The 27,343-nt window shown below is 40.2% G+C and overlaps 1 protein-coding gene across 1 annotated transcript in view; it reads right to left on the reverse strand.

The window, feature by feature from the left end:
- The window catches only part of PDE3B (phosphodiesterase 3B), a 92,498-nt gene extending 70,145 nt beyond the window's left edge, over nt 1–22,353 (reverse strand). Inside the window, exon 1 of the mRNA XM_086614174.1 lies at nt 21,213–22,353. Coding sequence (XP_086470300.1) covers nt 21,213–22,247 — 1,035 coding nt within the window. The 5' untranslated portion in view covers nt 22,248–22,353. The remainder of the gene's footprint in view (nt 1–21,212) is intronic.
- Nucleotides 22,354–27,343: the final 4,990 nt, after the last annotated feature.

Genomic DNA, 27,343 nt, shown 5'->3' on the forward strand with positions numbered 1-27,343 from the left:
AATGAATTAATTAAATCAGCACATTTACATTGAGAATAAAGCCCTTCATATAGAAGATAGATAAATTTTTGACTGGAGGCCCCCAGATAGCACAGCATAGAAAATAAGGCAAGGAAATAAGGTCAGAACTACCTAGTCTGGCCTAGGCTTATATCCCGGTCAGCATTGACCATTGGCAGAAAACATTGGCTAAATTTCACAGAACATTCAACTTTTGACAGTTCATCAGCCACAACAAGGAGTTTTGGCAAAATATTTAAGCTTTGTGGCCTACTTTTCCAAGTGTTCAATTAATCAGAAAGATAAATGGTAGAATGGAATTCAACACAAAATATCCACCAACGTTCACCCAATTTCCTGAGTAGGTTTCACAGCATGCTGCAAATTATCTCAGCTGTACTGTTAGCAGCATTAGATATAGCTGTTTCAAAGCCATCACAAACGGTGGTCCCTGTATACCTTTTCTTGAGATGTTGTAGGGCCATTATACCTTTTTGCAGTCACTGTACTGGATAACTGCTAAGGGCCACTCTTATGCTCTTCAAAAGTGCTTTCCAAACTGCCTCAGTCAATGAATAATTCCCCTCAACTATTTCTTACAATATATTTCTAATAATGTCTTTGTACTGTTTTAGCTCTTCAGTATATTTCTACCAACTAGCCATACTTACAAAGGATCTTACAGACTGTGTTCCGGGAATTCCAGTGACAGAGGACCCTGCACATCCTTCATACTTCACACAGCATTATCTAGAACAGATTATCTTGTACAATCACTAGCAAATAGATAAAGCCCTAAGAATTGCTAAATCCTTCTTTTGACATAATAAGAAAAAAAAAGTGTTCTAACTCCATCTTCTGGCTAGGAATAACTGGTATGGAAAATCAAAAAAATTACCAAGTGAATTCAGCTTGACACCAGGCTGATTACTTCAGCATGATGTTTCAACTTGAACGAAATCAAAATTTGATTAAATAAAACACTTTACTTACAAAGTTTATGCTTCTATAGTCTTGTTTCTTCTTTATGTGATTAAGTGTTTCTCTCTAGTTTATTATTCCTTTCACTTTCCTCTCGCTTTTCCTGGGTTTGAGTTTAATCTTTGTCAACCATCTATATTAACAAAAATGTTGATTATGTTTTGGTTTAAAAAAAATGTGAACTTAATCAAGGGCAAATTTCTGCTTTGTCTTCTTGAACATTATTTAGAAAAAAAAAAATAGGTGATGAGAAACTGTCCCTGTATTAGGAAACCATTATTAGTTGCACAATGCAAAATCTAATATTTTAGAATCATAGAATGGTTAGGGCTGGAAGGGACCTTCAAAGGTCATCTAGTCCAACCCCCCTGCAAGGAACAGGGATATCTCCAACTAGATCAGGTTGCTCAGGGCCTTGTCCAACCTGGCCTTGAACGTCTCCAGGGATGGAGCATCCACCACCTCTCTGGGCAACCTGTTCCAGTGTTCTACCACTCTCATAGTAAAAAATTTTTTCCTAATATCCAACCTGAACCTACCTCCCTCTATTTTAAAACCATTACCCCTTGTCCTATCATAACTGGCCCTCCTGAACAGCCTCTCCCCATCTTTCCTGTAGGCCCCCTTGAGGTACTGGAAGACCGCTATAAGGTCACCCCGGAGCCTCCTCTTCTCCAGGCTGAACAGCCCCAACTCTTTCAGCCTGTCCTCATAGGAAAGGTGCTCCAGCCCTCTTATCATCTTCGTGGCCCTCCTCTGGACCCTCTCCAACTGGTCCATGTCCTTCTTATGTTGGGGGCTTTACCCCCATAAAGGGGTAAAGCTAACAACTCAGAGCAGCAGGACTGCAGGTGTTTTCACAAAGAGGGACAGTCATACTTCCTGACTCAGCGTGAGAGGACCTTCACTTCTACATTCTAAGGTAGCAACTTTTCTTCACTACCATATTATATATTTATTCCTATAGATGGAAGCATGATGGACCAATGAGAGTCCAAGATTCACAAGGTGACTCAAAACAGTCTTGTTATAGTTTTATAATGTTTTCATTTTACTTCGCTCTGAAAATCCTGAAGAATTTTCACATAAACACAACAGCATTAAAGCACAGTTCTAAATGAGTGCCAAAGACTCAGGTATTAGGAAAAATCTGATTCACACGTGTCCTTTAGCAGTTCATTCTGTTCTCGCATACGAACGCGCTATGATGCTGTCTGTTACCGCACAACCTTAAATTGTTTTTCAAAAGAACCATCTGCCTCATTTTCTGTACAAGTCGAACTCAGATACCTAAATTGCACCTTTCTTTTCAAGGTCTTTGTGAAAACTTTGTGCATAATGCTCTGTTGCAAGCGTGCAACCTGACTGCAATTGCTTAATACTGTACATTTTAAGTACCTGTTTGCCACATTTCAGCTATCCAATGTTGAAGTATTCTTTTCCTTTTACTTCAAGTGAACAAATGCAGAATATACACTTCACTCAAGATTCAGAAAAAGTAGAGACTTTTGGGTGTGAGGGGATGCTATTTTGACCGATTTACTGGGGAGTTCTAACACATCCATTCTCTACATTGCAGTGCCATTAATTCTCTTAAATCAGCACAACTTGGCATTGCCACAATAAAGGAGCAGTCCTGCCCTCCCTCAGCTGCTCATTCCCATCCCTGTGTCACTCCCTCTCTTACAGCAGCAAAAGCATTCATGCAGACATGCGGCAAGGAACTACAAAAAGAACTGATTACTTTTAACGTGGGTTAGTTCCCCAGTTTAGTTCACTGTATAGTCTCTTGAATGCTTGTGTCAGCACAAAGGGGGATGGTGCCAGGGCAGGAACAAGCAGACAGTGGTGGGATGGACCATTCCTTTCAGTGCGCACGCCACAGACCCTTCATGGAATTGGAACATTTGAGTAGAGCTGTTCAGATTAGAAAGAATATATCCGAAGGGGAAAAAAAAAAAATTCCTTTTTTGTGACTATATAAAAATTATTTTAAATTGGACATAGTGCATTTGCACTGCAATTATACTTCCCAGCCAACAAAAGCTGCTCTTGCACCATGCATTTTAGTTCTGCTGCTGGTATTATCAGCAAAAAAAAAAAAAGCCAGACCAAAAAACATGTGACAGAACAGTGAGGAAAGTTGGGGGAAAAAATAATAGAAGATATCAGAGACAAATACAAGAGTTCAACATTCCAAAATATATATATAAAAAAACCCACAAAACCAAACGACAGAAACAAAAAAAATAAGGCAGCACAGAAAAGTTACTGATATCACTATATCACTTGACCTTAAAAGCCTCTGAAGTCTCGACCTCCAATGAGCGTTTTAGCAAGAACGTTTCCTCTAAATAGCTACAGTACACAGAGGACAATGTTTTAAGTTGGAAATGTTTATAAAATTACTATGCCAGAGGAAAACTGTAGTGGGATATGAAGACTGAGAAAAGTCACCTGCAACTGTAATCTAAGGCAACGAAATTCCACAAAATTTTAGGGAACTGTTACATTTTATTGATTAAGTAAGGACTCAAATTCTATGTGGATACCAAACACACTGAGAGAAAGCCTGACACTGAAGAAACTAGAAACAAGTTACTTACTTGGACACAGACAATAAATAAATGGTGAACACCACGAAATAGTAAAGGAAAACTTGTTACATGCCAGGAAAATTTAGAGATGGCTAAGGCATGCCTCGCTGTGATTCCTCCTAGCTTTTATCCACTGAAAATCCAAAGAAAACAAAGCAGCCCAGTAACAGGTTTACTGCAGGCTGAGCTTGTGATGCCCTAGGGGGAAGCTGTAGAGAAACTTCCAGTTCGGAGGAAAGAGGGAGATTTTAGCATCAGGAGAAAGGAGCTGGTGAACAAAAGTAAGTCTACATCATTTCTTCTACTGATCTTAACGATTACACAGAAAAAAAAACACGACACATTACTGGGAAGGATGGTTTGAAAATAAAAAAACCTGGAAGCTATTCAAATTAGAAAATGGGAATAATAATATTTTTAAAAGGTCTGCTCATCTTAGGTGATTCTAATGACCATTTAGGAACATAACCATGTGATGAGAAAACTAAAAGGAAAAAATCCTACGTGTTGCTCAGAAAATCATGAAAATATTGCTGATGGACAAAACTATACCTGCAAGGTGATCCTGCTGCTGGCCATTTTAGCCATATACATAAGGAAACAACAGACTGTCAGTCACTTTCTTGATGTTTTCAGTGGAATTTTCTACAAAATACTTCATTCTGTAAGAGTTGCAAAGAACATATTAGTGATCTGCTTTCTTCAGTAAAAAATCACAATTGGAAGAAGATGGAAGAGACCTTAATCCCTGTTCTCTCATAGTACCCACATATCTGACTGCTTCTAAAAGTTACAGAACATACAGTATTAGACAAGTTGACTTACAAAGTCAGGACACTACGACAGATATATACCAAATGTTTTGCCAGGAATCGTACAAAACTTCAAAGACTTTGCTGAAAAAAAAATGCAGTCCCTAACTGTAACACCTGCAAGATTAAATAGCCAAGTAGTGTTCTCCTGTGCTGCAGTTCCATCCGTTATTACAGACCAATCTTTTGAAACGTGCATGTATACCAAACAGTCTGGCTGAGAACATGACATTCAGGAAACAACAACTGAATGCTGTCAGCTCATAAAAGCACTTTGAAAATAGCTAACAAGTGCCAGAATGAAGATTAAATTCAGATAATTAAAAAAAAAGTTATGCAGATAAATAAGTATGTGATCACGTAACTTCCATCTCCTTCGTTGAAGGAAGACTGACAAAGCTTACAGGGCTAAAATACTAAACAAGGATAAACCAAAACATTCAATATGTTTGATGTATTGTATAACTTGCAGGCATTGCCCTAAATAAATGACAAAGGTACTGGACATATACTCATGGAACCCAATGGTGATCTGATGATACCGTAACCTCCACTTTACTGTCTGGAATTGAAGAGATAAAGAAGATCAAGGACAAAATTCACAATTCAAAATCGAGATTTCCAGATCTTACTTGGTTAAATCTACATTAGCTGTTTATTAATCAACAGATTTAAATCCCAGTACTCACTGACTTCAGCGGTAAAACTTCGTAACTTGCAATTCAGCTAAAATGAATACGTACCGAACAAAGCACATAGCAAGCAGCGGCCACGTGCAACTACATGCGTTAGTGGGGTTGGATACGTCAGCCAGACAATTTTGAACCAGCAGCAAAAACAGTTGCTCTTCCTTTAGAATGGAATCCCAGTGCTCTAGCCACCTGCACCCACACACAAAATCTTTTTGTTTGGGTTTTTGAGGGTTTTTAATAAAACAAAATAATATTGAAGAGAATCCCATACAAAGATCCCAGGCCAGGTAGACAGTGATCACTGTTTGGAATGTAACTCTAGTGACCAGCTAACTATAGATGACACTGGCTTACAGTGTGAAAAATGCCCTAAAAATGAGCTGCTAGACTCTTACAGCCCAGTTAATCTATCATAAATGTGCAGAAACAGAGTTGCTTGGGTTTTTTTTTTGTTGGGTGGGTTTTTTCTTTGAGGTGATTTTTCTGGGGAGGTGGGGAAGTTTGGTTCGTTTGTTGTTTCCCGCTTCCCAAGAGCTCTAACTGATGATCCATCAAAGTTATTCTTTTAACAAGGAAGAAAATGCAGAGGGTTTATATGAAAGAAATTGAAAACCCCAGTATTCAAACATTTAAAATATATTAACTTTTTAAGCTTCACACAAACACAGGAATACAAGTGTATTCTGTATTAACCTTGATATTTTAACAAGTTTAGCCTTTAACTATGTACCATAATACCAGTAGTTTAAGATCTAAGTTTATTCATGTGTTTGCCTACACAACACCTCCCCCCCCCCCGCCCCCCCCAGCAAAAAAAAAAAGTAAAGCCACAAACACTCTTGGTTTAACCTGTTGGTCACCGAATGATTTTTCCCTAAAAAAAATGACTAGCCATAAGGCAATATCCATCCTAACAACATACATCAATATTAAACCAGTCACTGTGAAATTGTTTACAGTTTTTAAGTGAAATGGAGAAGACATGACGATTTTCCGAGATAAAACACACACTGCTTTCAACACTCACTAGTTTATAGGAGTGGCTAGGTGTCCACCGGAAGCTACTGAATTTTAATCAACGCAGGAAAAAAGTATGTAGAAAAAGAATCTCCTGCGTTAGAGGCTAAACCTCAGGTAACATTAATTTTGAAAACCATGCTTTAATATGTAAAGCACAAGAATATGTCAGTATAATTGGTAGAAAAGGTGGTAACATCTGAAACACTGGTGAAACTTGCACGGTAGTTTTGCTAACTAGAGAAGATAATTTTCCTACAGATGACAAAAATTTGATGGAACAATTTTCAGAATCAAGCAGAACGACAATGTTCCTTGGAGAAGCGGGCTGGAGAGTTTAAATAATTTTCCGATTTATCCGAAGTAACAGATTGCAAACTCTCCCGAGCGCCAGGGCCGCGGTCCCAGCCGAACAGCCCGAGATGAAGCCAGTCTTTTCCTTTGTAACAGTCGAGCTCAGCTTGCAACACTATCAAAAATAAAAGAACTGTAGGCTAATTGCTGGCAAGTATGACGCAAGCAGTCTCCTAGGTAACGGCCCAAGTTGCTGAAGTGCCTGATCCAGCATTTCCTCATCTGTTTGCACTCACACCAGCAGCCTGACAATGTAGTCACTGCATCCTGTTTCGCTCGGCAGCCAGCGAAACACACTGAGCTTAACCCTTGACTAACATCTTCGCAGTTCACCGACCGCCCCTCCAAACTGACTTTTACGGCCGTGTTCTCTGCGGGCATCCTTAATTTTTTCATGCCTCTGCAGTAGCTGCCTACTCTGCATTTTCGCTGTAATTGAGAAGGAAAACACGAGAAAGAAAACATCATCTAAAACTAAAAAATCACGTAAGAGATCTTTTAATTGGCATTTGCACTACTGAAAGTTTCTGCCACAAATGAAGTTTAAAAAAATTAGGTCACCTGCAGATTTTACATAAAACACTGAATTATCTTTTATCTCCAATTTGAACTTTATAGACCCAGAAGTTTCCTGATTTTATACTATACTCAAAATAAACTATATACAAACATCAAGAGGATCTATCAAACTACTTCACTTTCCCTTCAAACAATGTATTTATACATAAGTAGGAAGCATGTTATAAAAAACGTATCACAAAACAGTGTATGCACTAAGGAAAACGACAAAAAAAACCCACAGTTTCATCTAAAAAAAATGTAGATAGCATGGATCTGATCAGTGAGATATCCTTCAGGGGAACTGCGGGTTCTAGAGCAAATGAAAATAATCAAACACATTAATCAAAAAATGCAAACATTTGCCTTTCTAACAGTATATTGCACAAAAAAAACCCACACCAAACGGATAATTTTAGGGTTTATTTTTAAATGTGAATTTGGTCATTTCAGGACATGAATAAACATGAAACAAAGTATTTCCAGCACAGAGCTTTTATGTGCTGACATCGGTGCTTATGCAGTGTAAAACATGACAGTTTTTCTGTACTATGGAATAGTCGTAGGGCACGACGAAAGCAAAAAGGTGAGATAAAAGTAATATTTTTTAGTTAAAAGTTCTGGGCGATGCTTCACCATGACAAAATGCACATGGAATTTACTGCTGAAAAAAAGCCTCCCACCTTCACTGACTGGTCTACCAGTGCAATTTCAAGTGGGAAATCCCCTAAAGCATTCTGAAATAGACGGATGACAGCCAGACAGATCAACCTGCCACAGCAGCTTCCTGACCGCCAAAGAGAACTAGGTACTGAAAACGTGAAGGTGCAGGGAGGAGGCGACCTTAGGGACTTCTCACTATTTCTTTCACAAAAGCGTACTCAGGAGTCCATGTTCATAACGACTTAGAACCACTCTAAAAGGAGATCTAAAACACTCCCAATTTTCCAGTAATTGGCTTATTCCTTCAAATACAACATGGATTCTCCTGTTTCTCGGGAGACCTTCTTGCTCAGATCTAGTATCACAACTTATCCATATTTCAAAAAACAAAATACAAAGTGTTAGGCCAAATAGCCCAGGGGCATCGACAAACAAGTGGCCCGAACTAAAACTCCGAAGAAGAGTATTTATCTAGAAAATAAGAAACAAAAAAGGGCTACCATGTTTACAATGATATGATCAATGGTCTGGCTTAGTCAGCAATTGACTACTTGTTAGCATTTCAGTGATGTTTTTCTCTAAATGCAGATGTTTCCGCCAGCAGGCTTTTCTACTCTGTTAGTATAGTTTTCCTCTGCATCACTTCTTAGCTTCTTCCCACACACCTGCATTCCTCTTCGTTCTGATGTTGCAGTACCCACGTAGGAAGTAGAAGGCAGAAGAAAAAAAGAAATAAATGTTTTCTTCACTGATAGAAAATTTTTCTTAATTCAATGGAAAGCCAGCTCAGGAAAAACAAAAAAGGAATTAGTCTGGTATGTGACTACAGAAATTTCAGAAAGATCAAGAAGTTTCAGGGATGAAGAGGCAACAATAGGCAGACAAGCTGTGATGACACGAGGCATGTCAAGGAACCCAAGTATCCTTGTAGGGGAGGAAAGGAGGGAAGCAAACCAGCATAGGCTAGCGAGATGACTGTTGCAAAGTTATGCTGGGATACAAAAGATTCCCACCCCAACTTTATTCCAATGGATCAGTGAACTCTGGAAAAAATCATGAGCCATATGACAGCTATAGGTTATGGGATTCAAGGTTCAGACAGGTTCTCCAAAACTAAAACATAAAATGGTTGCTGAGGACATCTTTGATAAAATGAGTTTTTAGATGCCTAGATTAGAACCAAGTGGAGGAACATCCACATACAAGTTCTGTCAGGGAGCACTAAAAAAATCCTTACATCTAAACATGAACGTAGGCACCAAATGGCTTAACCATTTTGGTTATGTGATTGACATATAACAAGACCATTTTGCATAGAAGGTTACCCTCTATGAGTCTTGGAAGTCTATCCAAATACTAACGATTTAGTAATTTGCAATACTCAGAATTGTTATCTGCCCTTTAATAATCCACAAACTACAGAATCAACCATCACGAGATGTAGTTTTTCTCCAGCTCTGTCTTCTGCTATGCTCTGACTGGGACATGAGAAGAAAAGAAATACAGCTCTGTCCATCAAGCTAGATAACGTCCCAAATGATGCTTATGACAAGACAGACGCAGGGAACTCACTGTTCTTTCTGATTCTGGTTTTTCTTGGCTTACCCCTCTTCCTGAAATCTGCAGGAGTACCACAGCAGAACATCTCAAAAAGTGAAGCAAAGCTGCTGGGATGAAAAAGACAGACCTGGGACACAGCTGGGAATCTAACAGACATGCTGAGCCAAGGTATTACTCAGAAATTGGAAATAAAGCTCAAAATCTCCTTAAAAAGAAAAAAAAAGTTCTGCAGAAGTCCAGTTAAATTTGCTTGCCCCGTGGAGGCAAATAAAACTCAAGACACCAGGACAGAAAATATTCCTCTGCTCCTACTGACCCTGTTACAACCCAAGCTGTAATCAGAATGAAACACTTCAACTAAATTTGTATACAAAAGCCACTATTATAAAGATCAGGCAGAGCTTTCTTATAGCTCTCAAACATTGCAGGAAGAAACGTTGAAAAATACAAATCCTCTAATTCTTTCCCTCCATTTTGAATGGAGAAGCAGCAAAGGGAGTAAGATGCTCAGTATTTATTTTTGGAGGCACAGTTCACTCCCTATTATCATTAGTCAGCCAATACTGCTCCTATTTCTCCCTCCTCACTAGCTTACAATAGGAAAGAGTTAGGCAAAACACAAACGAGATGGCTAAAGGCTTAATCTTCTCAAAAACTCCCCAACAAACCAACCTGAAAACCTTTGTCCCCTCTACCCAGGAAACAAACAAACAGAGGATTGTTTTCGGCTTTGAAACCTCTGCAGATTCTCTTTGGGTAGCAAAGAATAAGTTCCTAACTACAAAACCCTATATGTTAAGAGCTCAGATCTTACAAATAAATTTGCAGTTACACTTAGGGACAATGAAGCAGGTGAGTAAGCACCTTGCATCTAACTTACAGAACTAAAAGAACAAAATGAAAAAAACAAGGAACTTTACAACATAGTATAATATCAAGGTAAAGGATAAGGTCTGCATGAGTATGTCAAGTATAAATGCATACATCTTTTCAAATGCGACTGCATTTGAAAACTTATATACTGGTATAATATAATATAAACTGTACTTATATACTGTTTTTCAATTACAGACATTTACACAGTACTGAAGTAAGGGATTCTAGAAACATTTTTATGCTGTAAATGCAAAGAAATATTTAATTATTCTATTTTATAAATTATGTTACCAAACATTGTACACTTTTTTTTAAACAATAAATTGATTGCTAGGCTTCTAAAAAAGTAAAATATTTTCAGTCCTTTTTAAGTCTTTGCTGAAAGATACTTGTAATTTCAGATGAAATTATGTTACTGATCTTGTAACATGTAGAAAGAGAAAGAACACACTGGTGTTCTAGGAAGAGGTGTTAAAATTATTGTAAAATGAAGAAGAGAAAAGGACAGGGAAAGAGAAAGAAAAATTACATTCCAAAAAAAGACAAGACAAGCAAGTAAGCGATGTACTATTGAACATTTATCCCCCAGGAAACTATTTTCCTTGTACTTTCAAGGCCCAAATAATTAAAAATATAGGTGTGCCTTCTAAAGGCACACCAATCCTATCCATCACCGGAGAGCTGAAAGCAACATAGCTTTAAGAAGGTATTCAATTGAGATTGTTAACACTTGCTACTAGAGAGCTAAAGTTATAAATCACATTAAACTCTGTGAATTTTTAAACAAGGACTATAATCTCAATCCTTGAACACTGTAAAACGCATGTTCTTTTCCACCTGAAAGCTTAAGTGCTTTGCTGACTGGAGGGAGCTTCCTACTAGAGTAAGTGTTAAGGCAAGTATAGTAGACTTATAAACCTTTAGCAACGAGACTTTAACAGCAACCAGTCTCATACAAGAAAAATGACGTAAGACTAGCCATATACCTTTATAGGTCCATTATTAAAGCTGTATTAACTTTTGCAGTTAATCCTGAAACAGCATCTCTTTATTATTTAGAAAAGATTCGAACTGTATTTCAAAGTTGTAAGATACCTTCCTGAACAAGATATCAATTTCATATTGACAGATATAACATCAGTTTCTAAGTGAATTTGTCCCGAAATCTTATTCTTAACAACCTTAATAATGGGTTACGCAAATATCATACATAAGCACAAAGTTTTACTATTTTGACAAGATTGCTTAAAGCTTAGGGTCTTTTAACTAGTTTTAATTTTTACTCTTCATAAAAAATTGTTATCCTTCATACACAGATTGAAGTACTATTTTCTTCTTCAGAACATTTTGCAGATATCTCTGATACGATGGTCATCGTCTCAGAGGGTTTGAAAACAGGTCACCCTTAAAAGCAATAGCGAGCATCTGCTTCTGCTCATTGACTCCCATTTTCTTATTTTCATCTTGACATCATAGGAAATCACTTACAAGTCTATTATTTTCCAGCTTCTTTTAAAATTCTTTGGCTTCTAACAAAACAGGCTTCCAGTTATGAAAAACAAATTAATTAAAAGCAATGACAAAAAAGACTGGTCATTAACACAAAAGTTGTTCCAAACTCTTCTTTCTTAATCAAGCTTGCTCAACCAGAAACTCCTAATAGAAGTAAAAATTAAGACTTTTAATACTACCCTGGGATGGAGACATTCTGCTACAGTGAATAAAAAGCAGCAAAAAACTGATACAGATTCCAATTAATGCTTTTCTGTAACTACATAAAAATAAGTTAACAGATACCTGTAATCAAAATACTTTCAACTGCGCTTGGCTGTAAATAAAAGCACAAAGCTGTTATTTACATCACAGTAATCACTCATTTTAACTTCAGATAGTCATACTACATTTCTTTAATCATTGGAAAGATGTAACATTCCTCAGCTTTTTACTATTTAAAAAAAAGACTAGAAGATGCCTAGTTGAATATCTGTGTGCATAGTAAATTGAAATTCTCTCATTGAATTCAAGTTTCATTTGAAATTTGCTTTTTAAGCATGGTTCAGTGATCCCCAAATGGCTACTGTGCTGCCCCAAAAATGCAGTTAGCTGAAGCAAGGGCAGAAAGAGGACACATACAGGGTGGACAATACAAGCTTGTTTGTGTTTTCCAGTTAAGATAAGAAATACACTGCTCCATCCTACACTAACGTATTAGGCAGAACCAAGCCCTTGTCAGCACTAACATGCGTGTGAGTTTACCCCAGACTATCAGCAGCAACACACAGCAGGTACATCTGTGTTCCAGTGCACTGCCGTATGCGCAGTCTCGATAGAAACAGCATAACTCAGACCAGCATCCATCTTTCCCTGAGCGAAATAAAGCCTGCTTCTCGCAGATCCAGCTAGTCAGAAGGAAAATCACGCCAGTGTGCCTTTACTTCTTCCAGCCTGAGCCAATTCCTTCAGGGCAGTGCCAGAGCAGGTGGCATTTCACAGGCACAGCAGGATCTAAACTTTTCCAGTCTGCTAATCACACCTTCAGGTTTCAACACGCATTTCCCTCCCCTACCACTCACACATAAGACCACAACTGCTTGTATCTACAAAAATGCAGTTTAAATTAACTGAAATTTAATTTCGTACTATGTAATGAGGATAATTCTAAGGGAACGAGAATGTGTAGGATACTATGGAATTGCAAGAGCAAGTATCAAAAACCCTGTGAGTGCATTTACACATTACACTGTCTAGGTGACAAACCAAATGAAATGAAGGCTGGTGTGGACATTAATCAAGACAACAGTCACTTAAGACTTCTCTCAAATACATTCCTTTCTTTTTGAAATTAGCATCATTAAACTACATGCACAACATTGAATTTTATTAGCTACTAACAATGTCCTACAAATACAGAGATCAATCCCTGTCTGGAAGAAAGCTCACAAAAAGTCAGTTCATATCTAACCCTTCCAAAGTTACAAGCCCAGCTAAGAGGCCATCCACTCCTGTAACGCATTCACACCGCAAGCTTCCTTGGCCACCATACATCTCTCACACAGAAGATAGTGAGATATCTGAGGATTAGTGTTTATCAGTCATCAAATGCTGAAAAACAGTAGGTGTATCAGCAGTTTGTGTGAAAGGATAGAAACAGTTCCAATGAGCCTAAAGTATTAGAAAAATTCACTGATACCTGTTTTTTTTTTTTAAAAAAAAGTACTACTTATACTGTATTAGTAACTTAGAGTACCCAGAAATTTAGAATTCCTTTAGGACAATCTACTAGACAAAAAGAATAAAACTATATTCCCGGAGTGGCAAACAGGTGTTGCTCACCAGCCCAGGCTGCAGCTCCAAGGATGTGGTTGCATCTCCCACAGCCAGGAGGAAATGGCCCACCTTTTGTAGGCAGGGTCTAAACCTTAATTAGGAAATTCAATCAATTCAATCCAGCTGGGCAATCTGGGAAATAGCCACAGTTGCAATAGTCATAATTCCCCCTTTTTGTTTTACAAGTTTTTGTTTTTAAAGGAAGGTGAAGGCTTTACGGTGAGCAGAGACCCAGTCCATTCATTCCGACTCCAGCACGCTTCCCTCTTTTGGGCTTGCAGCTTTACCTTCTTTACTGAAGGACTCTCACTCCGGCCCTGGCTCTGGCTACTCTGGCTCCGGCAAGGGAGTCACGGTCTTCAGGGTCTCTCAGACATATCACATCAGGGTCACCAGTTGCTGCTCACCAGCCCAGGCTGCAGCTCCAAGGATGTGGTTGCATCTTCCACAACCAGGAGGAAATGGCCCACCTTTTGTAGGCAGGGTCTAAACCTTAATTAGGAAATTCAATCAATTCAATCCAGCTGGGCAATCCAGGCAATAGCCACAGTTGCAATAGCCATAAATTCAATCAATTCAATCCAGCTGGGCAATAGCCACAGTTGCAATAGCCATAAACAGGTATGACACAACAGTGCTTAGGGAAAAACAAACAAACACTAAAAAAATCTGGAAAATAAGTTATGATTGAATCTGTAACACTAAACTGACTCTACAAAAAAATAAAAGGACCCCAAATGTAAATACAGGCCTTTAAGTTTAGGTCACGCTGGAACAAAAATCATGTTAAAGATGCAGACAGTGAGCCTAGCATGAGAATGCCTTTTTAGCCTTTAGTTTAGCTCCTATCCTGTTAAAAGGGCTTAATCTAACCAAGAAGAAAATGTAACATGACCAATAATGAAGGTTAAAAGAGATACTTCAATACCATAGTGCCTATGCAGGGAGTCATAGTTAAGCTGTTATTTCAACAAAACCGATAAAACTTCCCCCTGCAAACCTGAAGTTTCACACACTTTCAGAAGAGTTTATTATGAACTTTATGAACCTCTCTGACAAAACCGTGCTGACAACAGACATAAACAGACAGGCGTGATCCAAGCTCCCTGTACCACCACCTAACAGCGTACAGTTCCTCTGAGGCGGGGGAGCAGCACTGGCTGGTTGGGGTGCACTGAAAGTACTCACCCCAAATTAAACCCCATGGATATTTCTCAGTTACTATGACCAGCATGGATATAGCTAAACCAACATACCCATATTGCTAATTCATACCAAAATCCTGGAATATTCCTCATAAAAGAGGAAAGATCTCTCAAAACCAAATCCAAAGCACCCAAATACAGCTTCACATGGTACGTTTTCTATGGTATCTTGAATAGCTTAAAAATAGTACATTTATAGCAAAAAGATCATTTTAACATTCCATAAAACAAACTTTTATTTATCAAATGAAATATAAATGGACCATTTGCTGCAAATATGCCTTTAACTTAGTGAAGTTATTTGAGTTTGCATAAAGGAAAATTAAGGCTAGTAACTCAGTACTGAGTAACAAAACTTGTCAGGATTGCCATTCAATCAGTCATTTAATTGGAAATACGTCAGCTTTTTCCACACCTCCTGTACAAAGTGAGGTTAGCACTGGTAGTCATGAATGTTCTGCACAGAATCACTGGTTCTCATGAATACCAAACTATCAAACAAACAGAGTGATGAAAAAAAAATTACTTGGCTCTCCGTGCTCTGTTCTATTCCTCTCCCAGTAAATCTGCGCTTGTTTCAAAGAAATATACTACATATAAAAGCTGAGAAAACATAGGGAAGGCCCAATGCATCAAAACTTACTCCTGGTCACCAGCTGCCTGTATTTATATGAATTACATCCTTTCCCAAAGCTATATGATCCATTTCCAAATATAAAAATGCTCCAGAAACTATAATTTTATTTCAGCAGTCATTTGTTGTTATGCCATCTCTAGTTCCTAGAACATTTTGTTTTGTCATGCTCACCAATAAGTCCATTCACACTTGACTGGTCTTCCTTAAGGACAGATCTCTCCAATGTATTTCTGTCACATTTCCCCTTCCCAAATACCATCGTCTGCCAGCTTACTTGTTACCCTGTGAACTCTAATTTAGTAGCATCCATGATTCCTGTCTGTTTGGAAGGCTCTAGTACTCTTTTACCTCAACTGGATCCTGAAAGTTATTGATCCTTTTTATGGTTCTAACAGTCACTCATATATCACACAGTCTGCACCGACCAATCCAAGCCCTCACCTTTACCATAAATTTTTGTTCCTGCTGTTGAGTTGCAGAGAAGTCCCATTATTTTTTTTCCCACTAAAATTTACTCTATTGTATCGTTCCATCTTGCTAAGCATTGTTTTCACCCACTGAAAAAGTCATGTTGAAATTCAATGTTTCGTTTCACTCCCTTTTACTCTCATCTGAAGCTATTAATTCAGCTCTCTCTCCACATAGTTTTATCCTGGAAAAATGGGTGAGATTCCAACAAAATGATGGGTCTTTTTCTCAGGAAAATATACCCGACTCCTTGCAATATTCTTTCCTTTCATATTTAACCTCACAGAATATACTATTCACAAATCACAGTGCAGAGGCCACCCTCTTTTGCTATTCTAGAGACTCTCCTGGGAACCTTTTGTTCCTCTTCTCTACAATTTTCTTTCATAAGTTTAAAATGTCTTCCTAGTCAAAGATGAAAATTAGTATTTTATCCAATTTATCCTGTTATTTTCAATCACGTGGTTCTTGGAACCTTTTCTCCCAGCCTCCTCCACTTTTTTCCCCACTGGCACTCTGGTCACTCCTGTAATACACCACCCTCACCTTCCTCCAAACTTCTGCAGCATTTCCACAGCAGTTGTCTTTGATCTCTTTCCTTTCTCCCTTCACATCTTCCTTATGGGAAACCACACCTGCAGAAACACCCTTTTCTACACTGACAACTTACAGACATGTTTCCCTGCGTTTGGCATACTTTTTCTGTCTAGAACATGAGCTGCCACCAAGCCTTGGATATCTAAAAACCATCTTCAGGTAAACTTGGCAAACAGAGTTCTTAACTGCATTCAGTCTGCCTAACAGCACTCTGTCATTGTCCGTGAACCACTGTATGGTTCTGGTGGTCACTTTACCAGAGGGTACCATCTCAAACTCTGACCTCTCTACAGGTCTCTGTGGGCAGATCAAGCTCAAATCATCCTTTCTTTCTGGTATGATACTTCAAGAATATGAAATATGAAAAAAAAAAAAAAAAAAAAAGGCTGCAACCCTTACCAAGAGTGTTCTTATTTCACACTTCATCCAGCACAAAACATTTTGTCAAGGTTAAAGAAAAGCAGACAGAAATAATATAATCCTACTCATCCAAAACCTGGTTGCAAAAACAATTTTCCAAGACACACTTTCACCACATAATCCTTCTTTCTGTATATTCCTCACACTCAGTTGCATCCCATTGAAACCGAAGACATAGCTCACACAGCTCAGCACAGCCGCATTTCTACCTTCATTTTCCACATAAGACAAACCATAACAACTCAAGAGATACAAAGTTTCTGTTAAGAACAGAAACAAATCTTGAGATGCAGGTGCGCTTAAGGCAACAGTCATTGTAACCATTAGGGGAAAAATTAAATATTTAAAGAGTTAGTTGGTCAAATGCATAGCAAGAAGAGTTACATCCTATGTTATTGGCTGCAACCAACAGGTAAAGGCTTGCGTGTTTCTAGGCTGCAAACAGTACCTGAATTTAACAATTCTGACACCGTAAAATACATATTAAAAGACAGCTTCTGCACTATTAAGTTTATACCCTGAGTAATTATGGACAAAGTATAATTTGTTTCACAAATAGGAAACAGACACTGATATAAATTGTCTATGCAAATAAGGAACTGCATTAATTTCAAGTTACATAAATATTTTAAACTCTTGAAATTGAGTCCTGATCTTCCTAAGGTAGGTAATGCGTCAAAGGTATGAGATAGCTTGGAACAGAAACTGAGGAGAGGTGGCAGTCAATCCAACAACCTAACCACAAGGCAATTCTTCCCGTAATTAACAGAGTGCAAGATGAAAGCAGTCTTTATCCATGAAACACCCCAGCCTTCCTACGTGTTTGAACCTAGTCAGGAAGCTAGGAAAAGCATCGGCTCTGTTTGCAGACCCTTTTGGACACATATCCTGTATATTTAATTAGGAAGGTCTATTCTTTACTCAAGGAAACATGAATTTTAGAAATCATATATTCTTTCTAGACTCTGAGAAGTTCCAATGTATGAGCTCCTACACATAGTTATTTGCTCATATACATTTTCACCATCACGTTAAAGAACAAAAAAGTTTTACTACAGTATTTTTCAGGACACAGAGTGTCCACAAGATCTGCAATACTGACCAGCACCTTTTAGATCCCCAATTCTGATTTGGCTTTCACGGGGGGTCCCAGGGGGAAGTCCTGAAGATGCAACAGTCAATAAAGATAAACCCTTAGACACCAGCAGCAGTAGGTGCAGCTAACAGATTAGCATCCAATTAACACATGCAAGCAAAACATCACCTACACAGAATATGTAATACCGACCAATACTGCAACCATACTGCTAATAACCAATTCCTCTCTAGGTCCAAGATGAACACTGAAGTAAGAGTACAAAAAGCCTGTTCACTGCTAAAATCAGATGAATTTCTGTGAGCAAGAGAAATGTTAATAAAGTAGAATTCAGAAAAGACATTGCATTTGCATAATTCTTAGCCTTAATTTTAGTCATTTTGCTTCCTTCTACGTGTATTTTTATATTTTGATAATAGCATTTAAGTATACTCACAAAAAATTTAAAGATATAATCTATTCAAGACTCCTTCCCCTCACCTCAAACTACATTGCTAGCCACATGTACCGCAGAAAAGCCACACACGGCAGGAATTTGTAGACTTTGCTGGCTAAAGTAGGCATGGATACTCGTATGAAAGGTAAGAATAAAGGTAATCCAATTTTATAAACCCTCCAGTATTATAGTTGCCATACCTGTTCAAGTACAGAAGGCAATAATCTAAATATTTGTCATGAGGATTGCTCAAATTAGATTGCTCACAGGGCCTCTTTCCACTTCTGCCCCAGGAAACTGTGACAGCTCCATTTGATTTGAATGTGCACACATTACTGATTGCACAAACCTCGTCCTGTGCACACACTCTCCCTGCACACATCCAAAAAAATTGTTAGCTTTAGCTTATTAACGAAAAAACAGTCAACTCAATGTAATTATTTTCTCATGTATTTAACTAGACAGAGAGTTGGGATAATTTCAAATCAACAAGTAACTGAAAACTTAAGGCCAATACTAGCATTCCCTGTTTTCCTCAGAGAGTAACTAAAATCTAAACCTGCCTTTTTTTGTTCTTATGTGCCCCTGCTTATAGAGGTTTATACAGACCTCTACATACGAGAGGTTCATAACAATTGTACAAAATACATCTAATAGAATCATAATAGCAACTCAGGTCTCATTCATCAAAGTATTCCTGTCAAAGTGGACCTGCAACACATTCCTTGTGCTCCACTGATCTTCCTAACAATGCTCATTAAATTCACTATCTTAAAATACTAATATTGGAAAAGAATCACTGTAATATTTTATAAAGATCTGCAAAACATGCAATCAGTCTTTAAAGAAAACTCACATAACAAATGCTCTCTGAAAAGCGTTAAGTGCATATATTCTCCTGTTTCAAGGAATCAATATAAAAACCTCATAGTGTTTATTCAAATAAAGTCACACATTATAGGCTTACTTCTCCCCCCTAAAATTGCTGGTTTATCAGCTCTGCAATGTCTAGTCTCTCCCTAGGTCAGACAGGAGATCAGAGGATTTAACCTGTGTCATCCTCATAAAAATCACATACAAAATACTGCACAGAACATATATCTATGAAACCCATTTAAACTGTGCTTAATAAAGCAGAAATATTTATTGCAAAGCAGAATAGACTACTAGGAAAATAAAGAACTTCAGATCTCTTTGTTGTTTCTCTTCACTTCTAGGGATAATAAAGATATCAAATTCTGGAAGTCTACCAAACATTTACGTTTTATTACGAACACGTATGATTAAGTACTGCCAATAAATTCTACGTATTTAGTTGTGGCTGACATTCATGATGTTACTTAAAGAATAATAAATGCCTTAACTTGAAATATGCGCATGATTTCAGGAAGTGAGCCGAATATCAAAGGAAGCATTTAGTAACTTGCATAAGAACAAATATCTTCTATCATCCAGAAAAGTCAATGAAAGACGTTATCGCATTTTCTGAGTTTTCTGTACTGCAGACAAATGTGACAGAAAAAGAGAACATTTACTATCCAGAAGGGAAGAGAGAAAGTAAATTATTATACAATATTCCCTACATATCTTAACTGCTAGTACAATATTTCAATGTTTTTCATACTATGCATTACATAATTTGAACCTTATGGAATGAGTTATTTCCGAAGGCTGTTCACAGCATGCTTGCATTTTAACCTTTTATGCAAAAACAATTACCGCTGTATTATTCTATTGTGCAAACGCGGGGAAAGAAATGCTCGAAAACTACTCCGCCGTTTCAGATTCACCTCGTATTTCCTCAGACCTATTCCACAGTCAGGTCACAAGAAATGCATCACGGAATACATGTCAAAGCAAAATTAGAAAATCCCATTTAGCATCCATGAATTTCAGCCACTGCAGTGTAGATGGGAGATTCTGCAGTAACAGCCACTTCCCAGAAACTGTTCACTCGCCCGTTTATTAAACACACTCCCCTTTCCTGCCTCCTGTAACGGGCTGATAATCCACTTGCAGCAGCCTCGGGCCAGTCCCACGGGCAACACAACTCGATGTTCCTGCAGTTCACGTGCGAGTTCCCAAACATAAACAATCTTCCCCCTCCCGCCCCTCACCCCCACGGGGGTTTGCGCGACAAAAAACAAGACTCATCGCAAAGTTTTCCGGGAGGCAGAAACCAACAGAGTTCCATTCAAGAAAAGTGAGCGTTTCGGGCGTCCCTCCAGACTCTACTGAACAGCTCTCTCTTCAGTAAAAAGAAGTTTCTTAAATCTCATCAACATCAACTCAAACCTCATGTTAACTTACGTGGAGCGAGGAAGAGTGTGAGAGGGAGAGAGCGAGAAGCAAGAGACCGTAATCTGCAAGGCAGAAGGATAGCTGCCACTCAAACAGTGCCAACGTCTGATGAATAATATCCCTCAAAACCTGGTTTTTCTTTAGCACTTGGCAATCCTTTTGTCGATAGAAAGCGGTGAGAACCTGAAGCGCCGAGCAGCTAGAAAGCTGCGGTTTCTTTCTCTCGCAAAGTCTGCCAGGAGTGGAGGAGGTGGTGGGCTTTGGAAAAGAAACAATCGAAATAACAAGGCAGCTGACAGCTGAAGATGTTTGGTTTGGGGTTTTGTTTTAATCAGTAAGAGCTACCTTTTAATATTTAAGACCGTATGAAAAGCGAGAGAGCCTTCTGCCCTATAGCAAATACATTATTATGATTTAGCTTCTATACAGACACAAAGGATTATATTGATTCTGCAGAACCGAGCTGAGAAACTCGCTAAGGGACTAACATTTTCCTCCTTTCCTCTAACAGGCGTTTGACAGCAGACATCCAGCACAGACATAGACAGCAGTTAGGAAAAGCGAGCGGCGCTCATTCCTCAGAAAGTTTCTTCCTCCGGTTTCGGAGAAACCTACCTGCTCTCTGGAAATGCAAGGCAACGAGGGTCTCCTAAACATTTTGCAGCTGCCATAGTAGCTGGCTGAAGTTTCCCCTAAGGACACGCAGCTAGATCGCCTCCTGGGTTTGATCACAGGCACTTTTTCCTCCACGCTGGGGAGCCGTGGGTGGTGATGATGCTGGTGGTGCGCTCCTCGGCTCTGAGCCGAGAAGATGCCGTGCTCGCCGCCGTAGAGTGCCAGGAGGCAGCCTGCCACTCCGACCGAGCCGGCCAGCAGTGGTCTGAGGGCTGGGGGGAGCGAGTGAAGGCTGGTGAGAGACACCAGCCACACCAGGATGGAGAAGACCAAGACGAGGAGGCTCCGGCGCAACTTGAGGGAGCTCCGCAGCAGGGTCAGAGCCGTTACAGAGGCCAGCATTATCAGGAGCCTCCCTAGGACCATTCGCGGCTCGGCCGGGGGCTGGAGCTCCTCTTCGTGCCCCTCCGCGGGCAGCAGCCACTGCAGCGCCACGAAGTCCCCCGAGTAGCAGCACACGGGAAGCGCCAGCAGCCACCAGCGGGTCGTGCCGCCGCCGCGCTCCCCGCGCCTGCCGCCAGCCAGGTAGCAGGTGAGGAAGAAGAAGGCACAGGCGATGCTGAAGAGGGGGCTGAGGCAGCGGGACAGGCACAGCAAGGCGTGCAGCGGCCGGGGGCTCCGCCAGCTGCTCCCGTCCTGCTGGCCCCCGGCGCTGCCCCGACCGGGAAAGGCCAGGAGCGAGAGCACGACGGCGGCCAGGGCGCCCAGGCTGAGCAGAGCCCGGGAGGAGGAGGACGAGGAGGCGGCGGCGGCGGCGGTAGGGAACAGCAGCAGAGAGAGGAAGCTCTTCGGGGGGTCTTGCCTCAGCGGGGTCGCGCAGCCCTTCACGTAGCCGTTCCGCAGGCTCTCCGGGCTGCCGCCGCCGGGGAGCGCCAGGGGGGCAGCCGCCCCGCCGCCGTCCGGCTGCTGGCAGTGCTGCGGGGCTTTGCTGGGTCCGTGGTGGGAGGCGGCCGCGGCTTCTCTCTCTTCCCTCATGGTGGTCGGGGACGCGGGAGAGGGGAAGACAGGGGAGAGGCGCGGGTCGCGCTAGCTCCGGCCCGGCCGCGCCTCTCTCATCTCCTCAGGAGAGGGGCGCCGGGCTGAGCCGCGGGTTCTCCTCCGCGGGCAGCGGCGTCCGCAGCATGGTGGGGAAAGACGGGAAAAGAGAGAAAAGGTGAAAGTCTCTCTCGCTCGCTTTCCCCGAGCGGCTCCGGCGGCGCGGACTCGCTGCCGCCGCCCAGCGCTCACCGGCAGCAGCGGCCGCTGGCAAAGCCCCGGCGGGGGTGAGGGTGCGGCGAGGAACAGCCCCCGGCCGGCGGCCCGCCCGCCTTCCCTCGCGCCGCTGCACACGGCGCGCGCGGAAGCCGCTGCGGCGGCACGCGCCCCGGGAGCGGCTGCGCGCTAACTGCCACGCGCTAACGGCCGCACGGTAGCGGGGGCGGGGGAGGGCGGGGGGGGGGGGCGGCGTGGCGTGGCGTGGCGTGGCGCGCTCGCGCTCCACGCCCGGCGCGAGCCGCCGGCTTCTTCCCGGCGGCCGCCGGCCCAGAGGGGACAGGCGGGGGGATCCGGCCCCGGTCGCCCGCGGCGCCGCTCCCGCCGCAGCCAGCGGAGAAATTCCGCGGTTCTCGGGCCCCAGGGAACCGCGCTTTCCGTGTGTATTACACCGATTTTTGTTGTTTTAAATTTATGTATATATATGTGTGTGTATATATATATATATATGTCTTGCGCGACAGTCAGCCGCCCCCCCGGGGGAACGTGCGGGGAGCGGGCCGAGCCCCTGCGCACCGCCCTCGCCACCGCGCCGCAGCTGCGGGACGCGACGGGACATCTGTTGGAGCGATTTAGGGACGGAAACGCTGAGCTGGTTTAACTTTCTTTTTCATCTTACCTTTTTTTTTTGTTTGTTTGTTTCGGGATTCCGCGGAGAAGTTGCTCGTACGGGCTTTAAAGCACACAGAGCATCCAAGTGTTTTTCCTTTAAGGGCCATCCCTCTCTTTTCCTTTTCCTTTTCTTTTTTAGCAACTGAAAAGTAAGTGTGGACTAGAGAACTTTTTTATACACTTTTTTTCAGTCTTTGTTAACAGATCAGACCGCATTGCTCGACCAGGTGTCATTATCTGCACAGCTAATTCCTTTGGAATGGATCAAAATAATCATTTCGGACTAGGCAATTAAAAGTATTTAGACTGCTGTAAGTGAAAATAGGCAGCTAATGGGAATTTGAGTAATGCCTTTGCTCATTCATCCTGTTTGTTTCTAGAAGAGTAACTGGTTAGCACTTTTGAAATTATAGCTCTGCATCTTTACCTCATTACTTAATGTCCTTCGAAACAAGTTTCCACTTAGTACTGTGCTGCTTCACCTAAATTGGTTTAGAACTCAGATCAGGTGAGTCGGTGATCACGCTCTGTGCTTGCTTATTGAAACAAGGAATTCTTGACGTGACTCGGTGCCACTGGTGGTGATTTGCTACGTTGGAATGGCACTGGAGCAGCGGCTGCTGTGGGGAAGCAGTGGAGTAGCAGGAAGTGCCGCCGCAGGACACGGGCCTGAAAGTTGACAATTTGTAGAAATCGTCCAGCGTGGTTACTGACAGAAAATACAACACGCAGTGACAAACAAACTCACTTCTGTACGTAAGAAGATGGAAATAAGTAGTGATTTGTTTTTCAAAAAGCAGGTCAAACTGATGGAATTTTAATACTGTTGTACACCTTCTTCTGTTAGAAATACTCCTACACTCCCAAAAAAAAGAAAAAGAAATTCTATCCTGACATGGTACACTTAGTACCAGTATGATCGTACTGAATCTGCGTTAAAAAGGTTTCAAAAGAGAAAATGCGAAGGTTTTTTTGGGATTATATTCTTACATTTACTAATATTCCTATGTTAATGTTAGCAATTGGACCACAAGCAAGTGTATATGTCAATGTTTTCAAGCCTGAGATGCATCTTGCTATTATGCATATCCTTTATTTTTCGATTCCCTTGATTTCAGCTATAGATAAGTGCATTCCAGATAGTGTGGTCTTCGTTCAGACATCATACTTGAGTATATGTCTGTAGCAGTGGACACAAGAAAGTGCCTAAGGAAGAGTACAGAGATGGGACATCATATGATCCCTAAATGCCTTGAATGCAACCATCTGTGGCTTTAGCACTTTCTGAATCAGAAGTGTCTTATTTTTAACAGTTCTCAGTAGATTTTTATTCCACAAATTTGCCCAATCATTTAAGTCCATGTGGGCTTTCAGGATCTGCAGTGTGCTACAGGAAGAGATCCCTGCTCAATGCAACTTGTCTATGCATCATGGGAAATGTTTTGGGTTTTTTTTAAAGTTTCCTATCTGTCTTAGTTGATATTCTTCTCATTTTGGTAGAAACAATGAACAGTTGCTCTCTAGTCACCTCCTCTCTCCAACTCAAGATTTTATATGTCTTTCCTCAGTCTTGTATTTTCCAAGCTGGAGTTTTAGCCTATTTGATTTTTTCACGTTACTATTAATCTCTTTTTGTGTGTGTCTGTTTTTTGAGCACTACTATATGCTTTTGGAGATGAGGAGACCAGGAGCTACACACAGTATTCAAGACACAAGAGCAGCCAAAATAATGGTTTTCATGTCATTATCCAGTTCTTTCCTTACAATTCCTGTCATTTATTTGTTTTGCTTTGTTAGGGAAGTGAGAAAGCAGATAAACTGAGCATTGTTGAATGTTGTTCTTTTAAACACTGAACAAACATTGAACATTGTTTTCATAGCACTAACTATATAGATTGCAGGATCTATTTTCAGATTGTTAACATCTACATCCACTAGATAGTTTTATAGATAAGGATAGGATTTTTTTTTCTCTGTTTACGTTATGGTTATCTGCGTTAAATTTCACCTGTCTATGCACTCAGGCTTGTGAGGCTGTATGTGCATTCCCTCAGCCAGCTCTGGTTTTGCTACCTAAGTAAGTTAGTATCAATAGGATACTTCATGTCCTTAATATTTATTTTTTTTCAGATCATTTATCGTGAATTAATTAGCTTTTACTTCAGTGGTATGTCTGTGCGAAAACACCCTGAAGAAATATATACACAATTCATTCCAAAACGCAATGGGAGTATAGTTGTTCTCAAGTAGCATCTCTGTTGCCTAACAATACTCTTCCTAGCATATTCCAGGCCCCTGTCCTGAGGAGTTTACAATCTAATCATGAACAATTCCAGTACAAAGAAAATTTGGTTTAAGTAGTTCAGCATCTATCATAAATTAGAAGAGCATTAACTAAATTTCTCCTTGTGACAGAATAATTTTTAAAACAAAATGTATGTTTCATTTACTGTTACCTTTTCATTTACTGTTCCTTAAATAAATATAGAAAAATAGGAAGTGTTTCTTTTAAATTGGAATGAAGAAATTAATTTCAGGGTAATGTAATTTTTTTTGTCATCTTCCAGTTTCACTAACAAAAGAAGATAGATAGTTTAGTAATTTTGGTTGATTCTTAAGGTACTGTATGATAGAATACCTGCACCTATGTAACAGTGGCTCTTGATACTATGGCCTCCACCTACAAACTAATGTCTTCAGTTGCTATTTGGTAAGTTTCTATATGAAAATTAGACTATAATATTTCAGAACACTAAGCTACTGGTTTTATTGTCTGTTCTGTGTTCCAAAACAGAATAACTAGAAAGAACAGATAATATAACCATGACTCCTCACTCAAGGCTGTAATCTTGGCATCTTCTTTAGCCTGTTTCTCTCCTTTGACCCACAGATCCAGAACACGTCTAAATCTTACCACATCCACTTGAATATTTCTAAGTTTTAATCATTCCCTTCTGTTTGCCCTTCCCAATTTTATTTGTCAAAGCCCTGGCTATTGTGTGCCGTCTAATCTTGGTGTGCACAGGGATCAGCTCTGTTCAAAATTGCTGTGGGTTTCACCTCAAAGTAGCTTTGTTGTCTCCTGTTCCTCAGACACATCAAGTCCAAACATTTGATTATTCCTTCCGAATTTAGTCCTGCGATTCCAATCAGTTTCTCACCATGTGGTCAACTTTTGCATCTGTTTAATAACTTTGGACACAGTTGCCCAGCTCTTCACTTCAGAAAACCATTTTGTGCTTTCTCTCGTATCAGCACAGAAAAGTTAATCAAATTCTAGGAAGTCGTCTTTATAGTTTCTCTTCAAGCCTTCCATATTGTATTCATCAAAGTAAAAATAATTAGATCTAATTATTACTGCATGTAATCGTGCCTTGACTGTAATCCTTGTACTTTTTACATGGGGAAAGAGATTAACAATATGATGCTTAACTTGGAAATTTTCACAGGGTAACATTTCAGGAAATAATGACACTCATCAGTGCTTTCTAGATTCTCCGTTTTGTGTGTTTCTGTGACAAATTTGTCTCAGATATGGTTGACAGCGTTCTTGAAGACTGAACTTTATCTTGGCCAAGATGCATTTGTTCTGTTTGAGATTCATTTTTAATAATGGACTTAGATGTATCAAGCTCTTTAAACAAAGTATCCTTTGAAATTGGAAACAAAAGAAATTTAAACCAGCTATGTGGTTTAAATAGCTTGGCTTTCTAATCATAATCTGGGATAATTTGTGTAGAAATTCTTGTGTGTGATTGAAGAATGTGTAAATTGATGCCTTGTTCAGGAAACAACATTCTACTACCTGACTACTGGTGTAGAGCGTATGTGGGAAAAAAAAAAAGATGGGAACAGAAGACATTTCTTTTGTTGGAGCTCTGAGTTAATAAGTTACTACATTTGCTGCTTTTCTTTCATTCATATCCATGCTGATGTCTAAATACAATGTTTTCTCGTTATTTTTTCTTTGACTATTACAGTTTGAGAAATGAATTTGTAAATTAATACGAAGACAGTTAAGATGATGCAGGCAGTAACTGACTGTGTGTACCTGAACTTTGTTATCAGTTTTACATCAAATGCTTGACTAGAGAAAGAAATGTCATAGCCATAATCAGTTAGCAAAAAAACCCCAACAAACAAACAAAATATTACATCTCCAGAAAATCCATACAAGTGTGGTTTGCTTAGAGAAATCGAAAGTCTTA

The sequence above is a fragment of the Tauraco erythrolophus genome, chromosome 6 (assembly GCF_009769465.1).
Source record: "Tauraco erythrolophus isolate bTauEry1 chromosome 6, bTauEry1.pri, whole genome shotgun sequence".
Lineage (NCBI taxonomy): Eukaryota > Metazoa > Chordata > Aves > Musophagiformes > Musophagidae > Tauraco > Tauraco erythrolophus.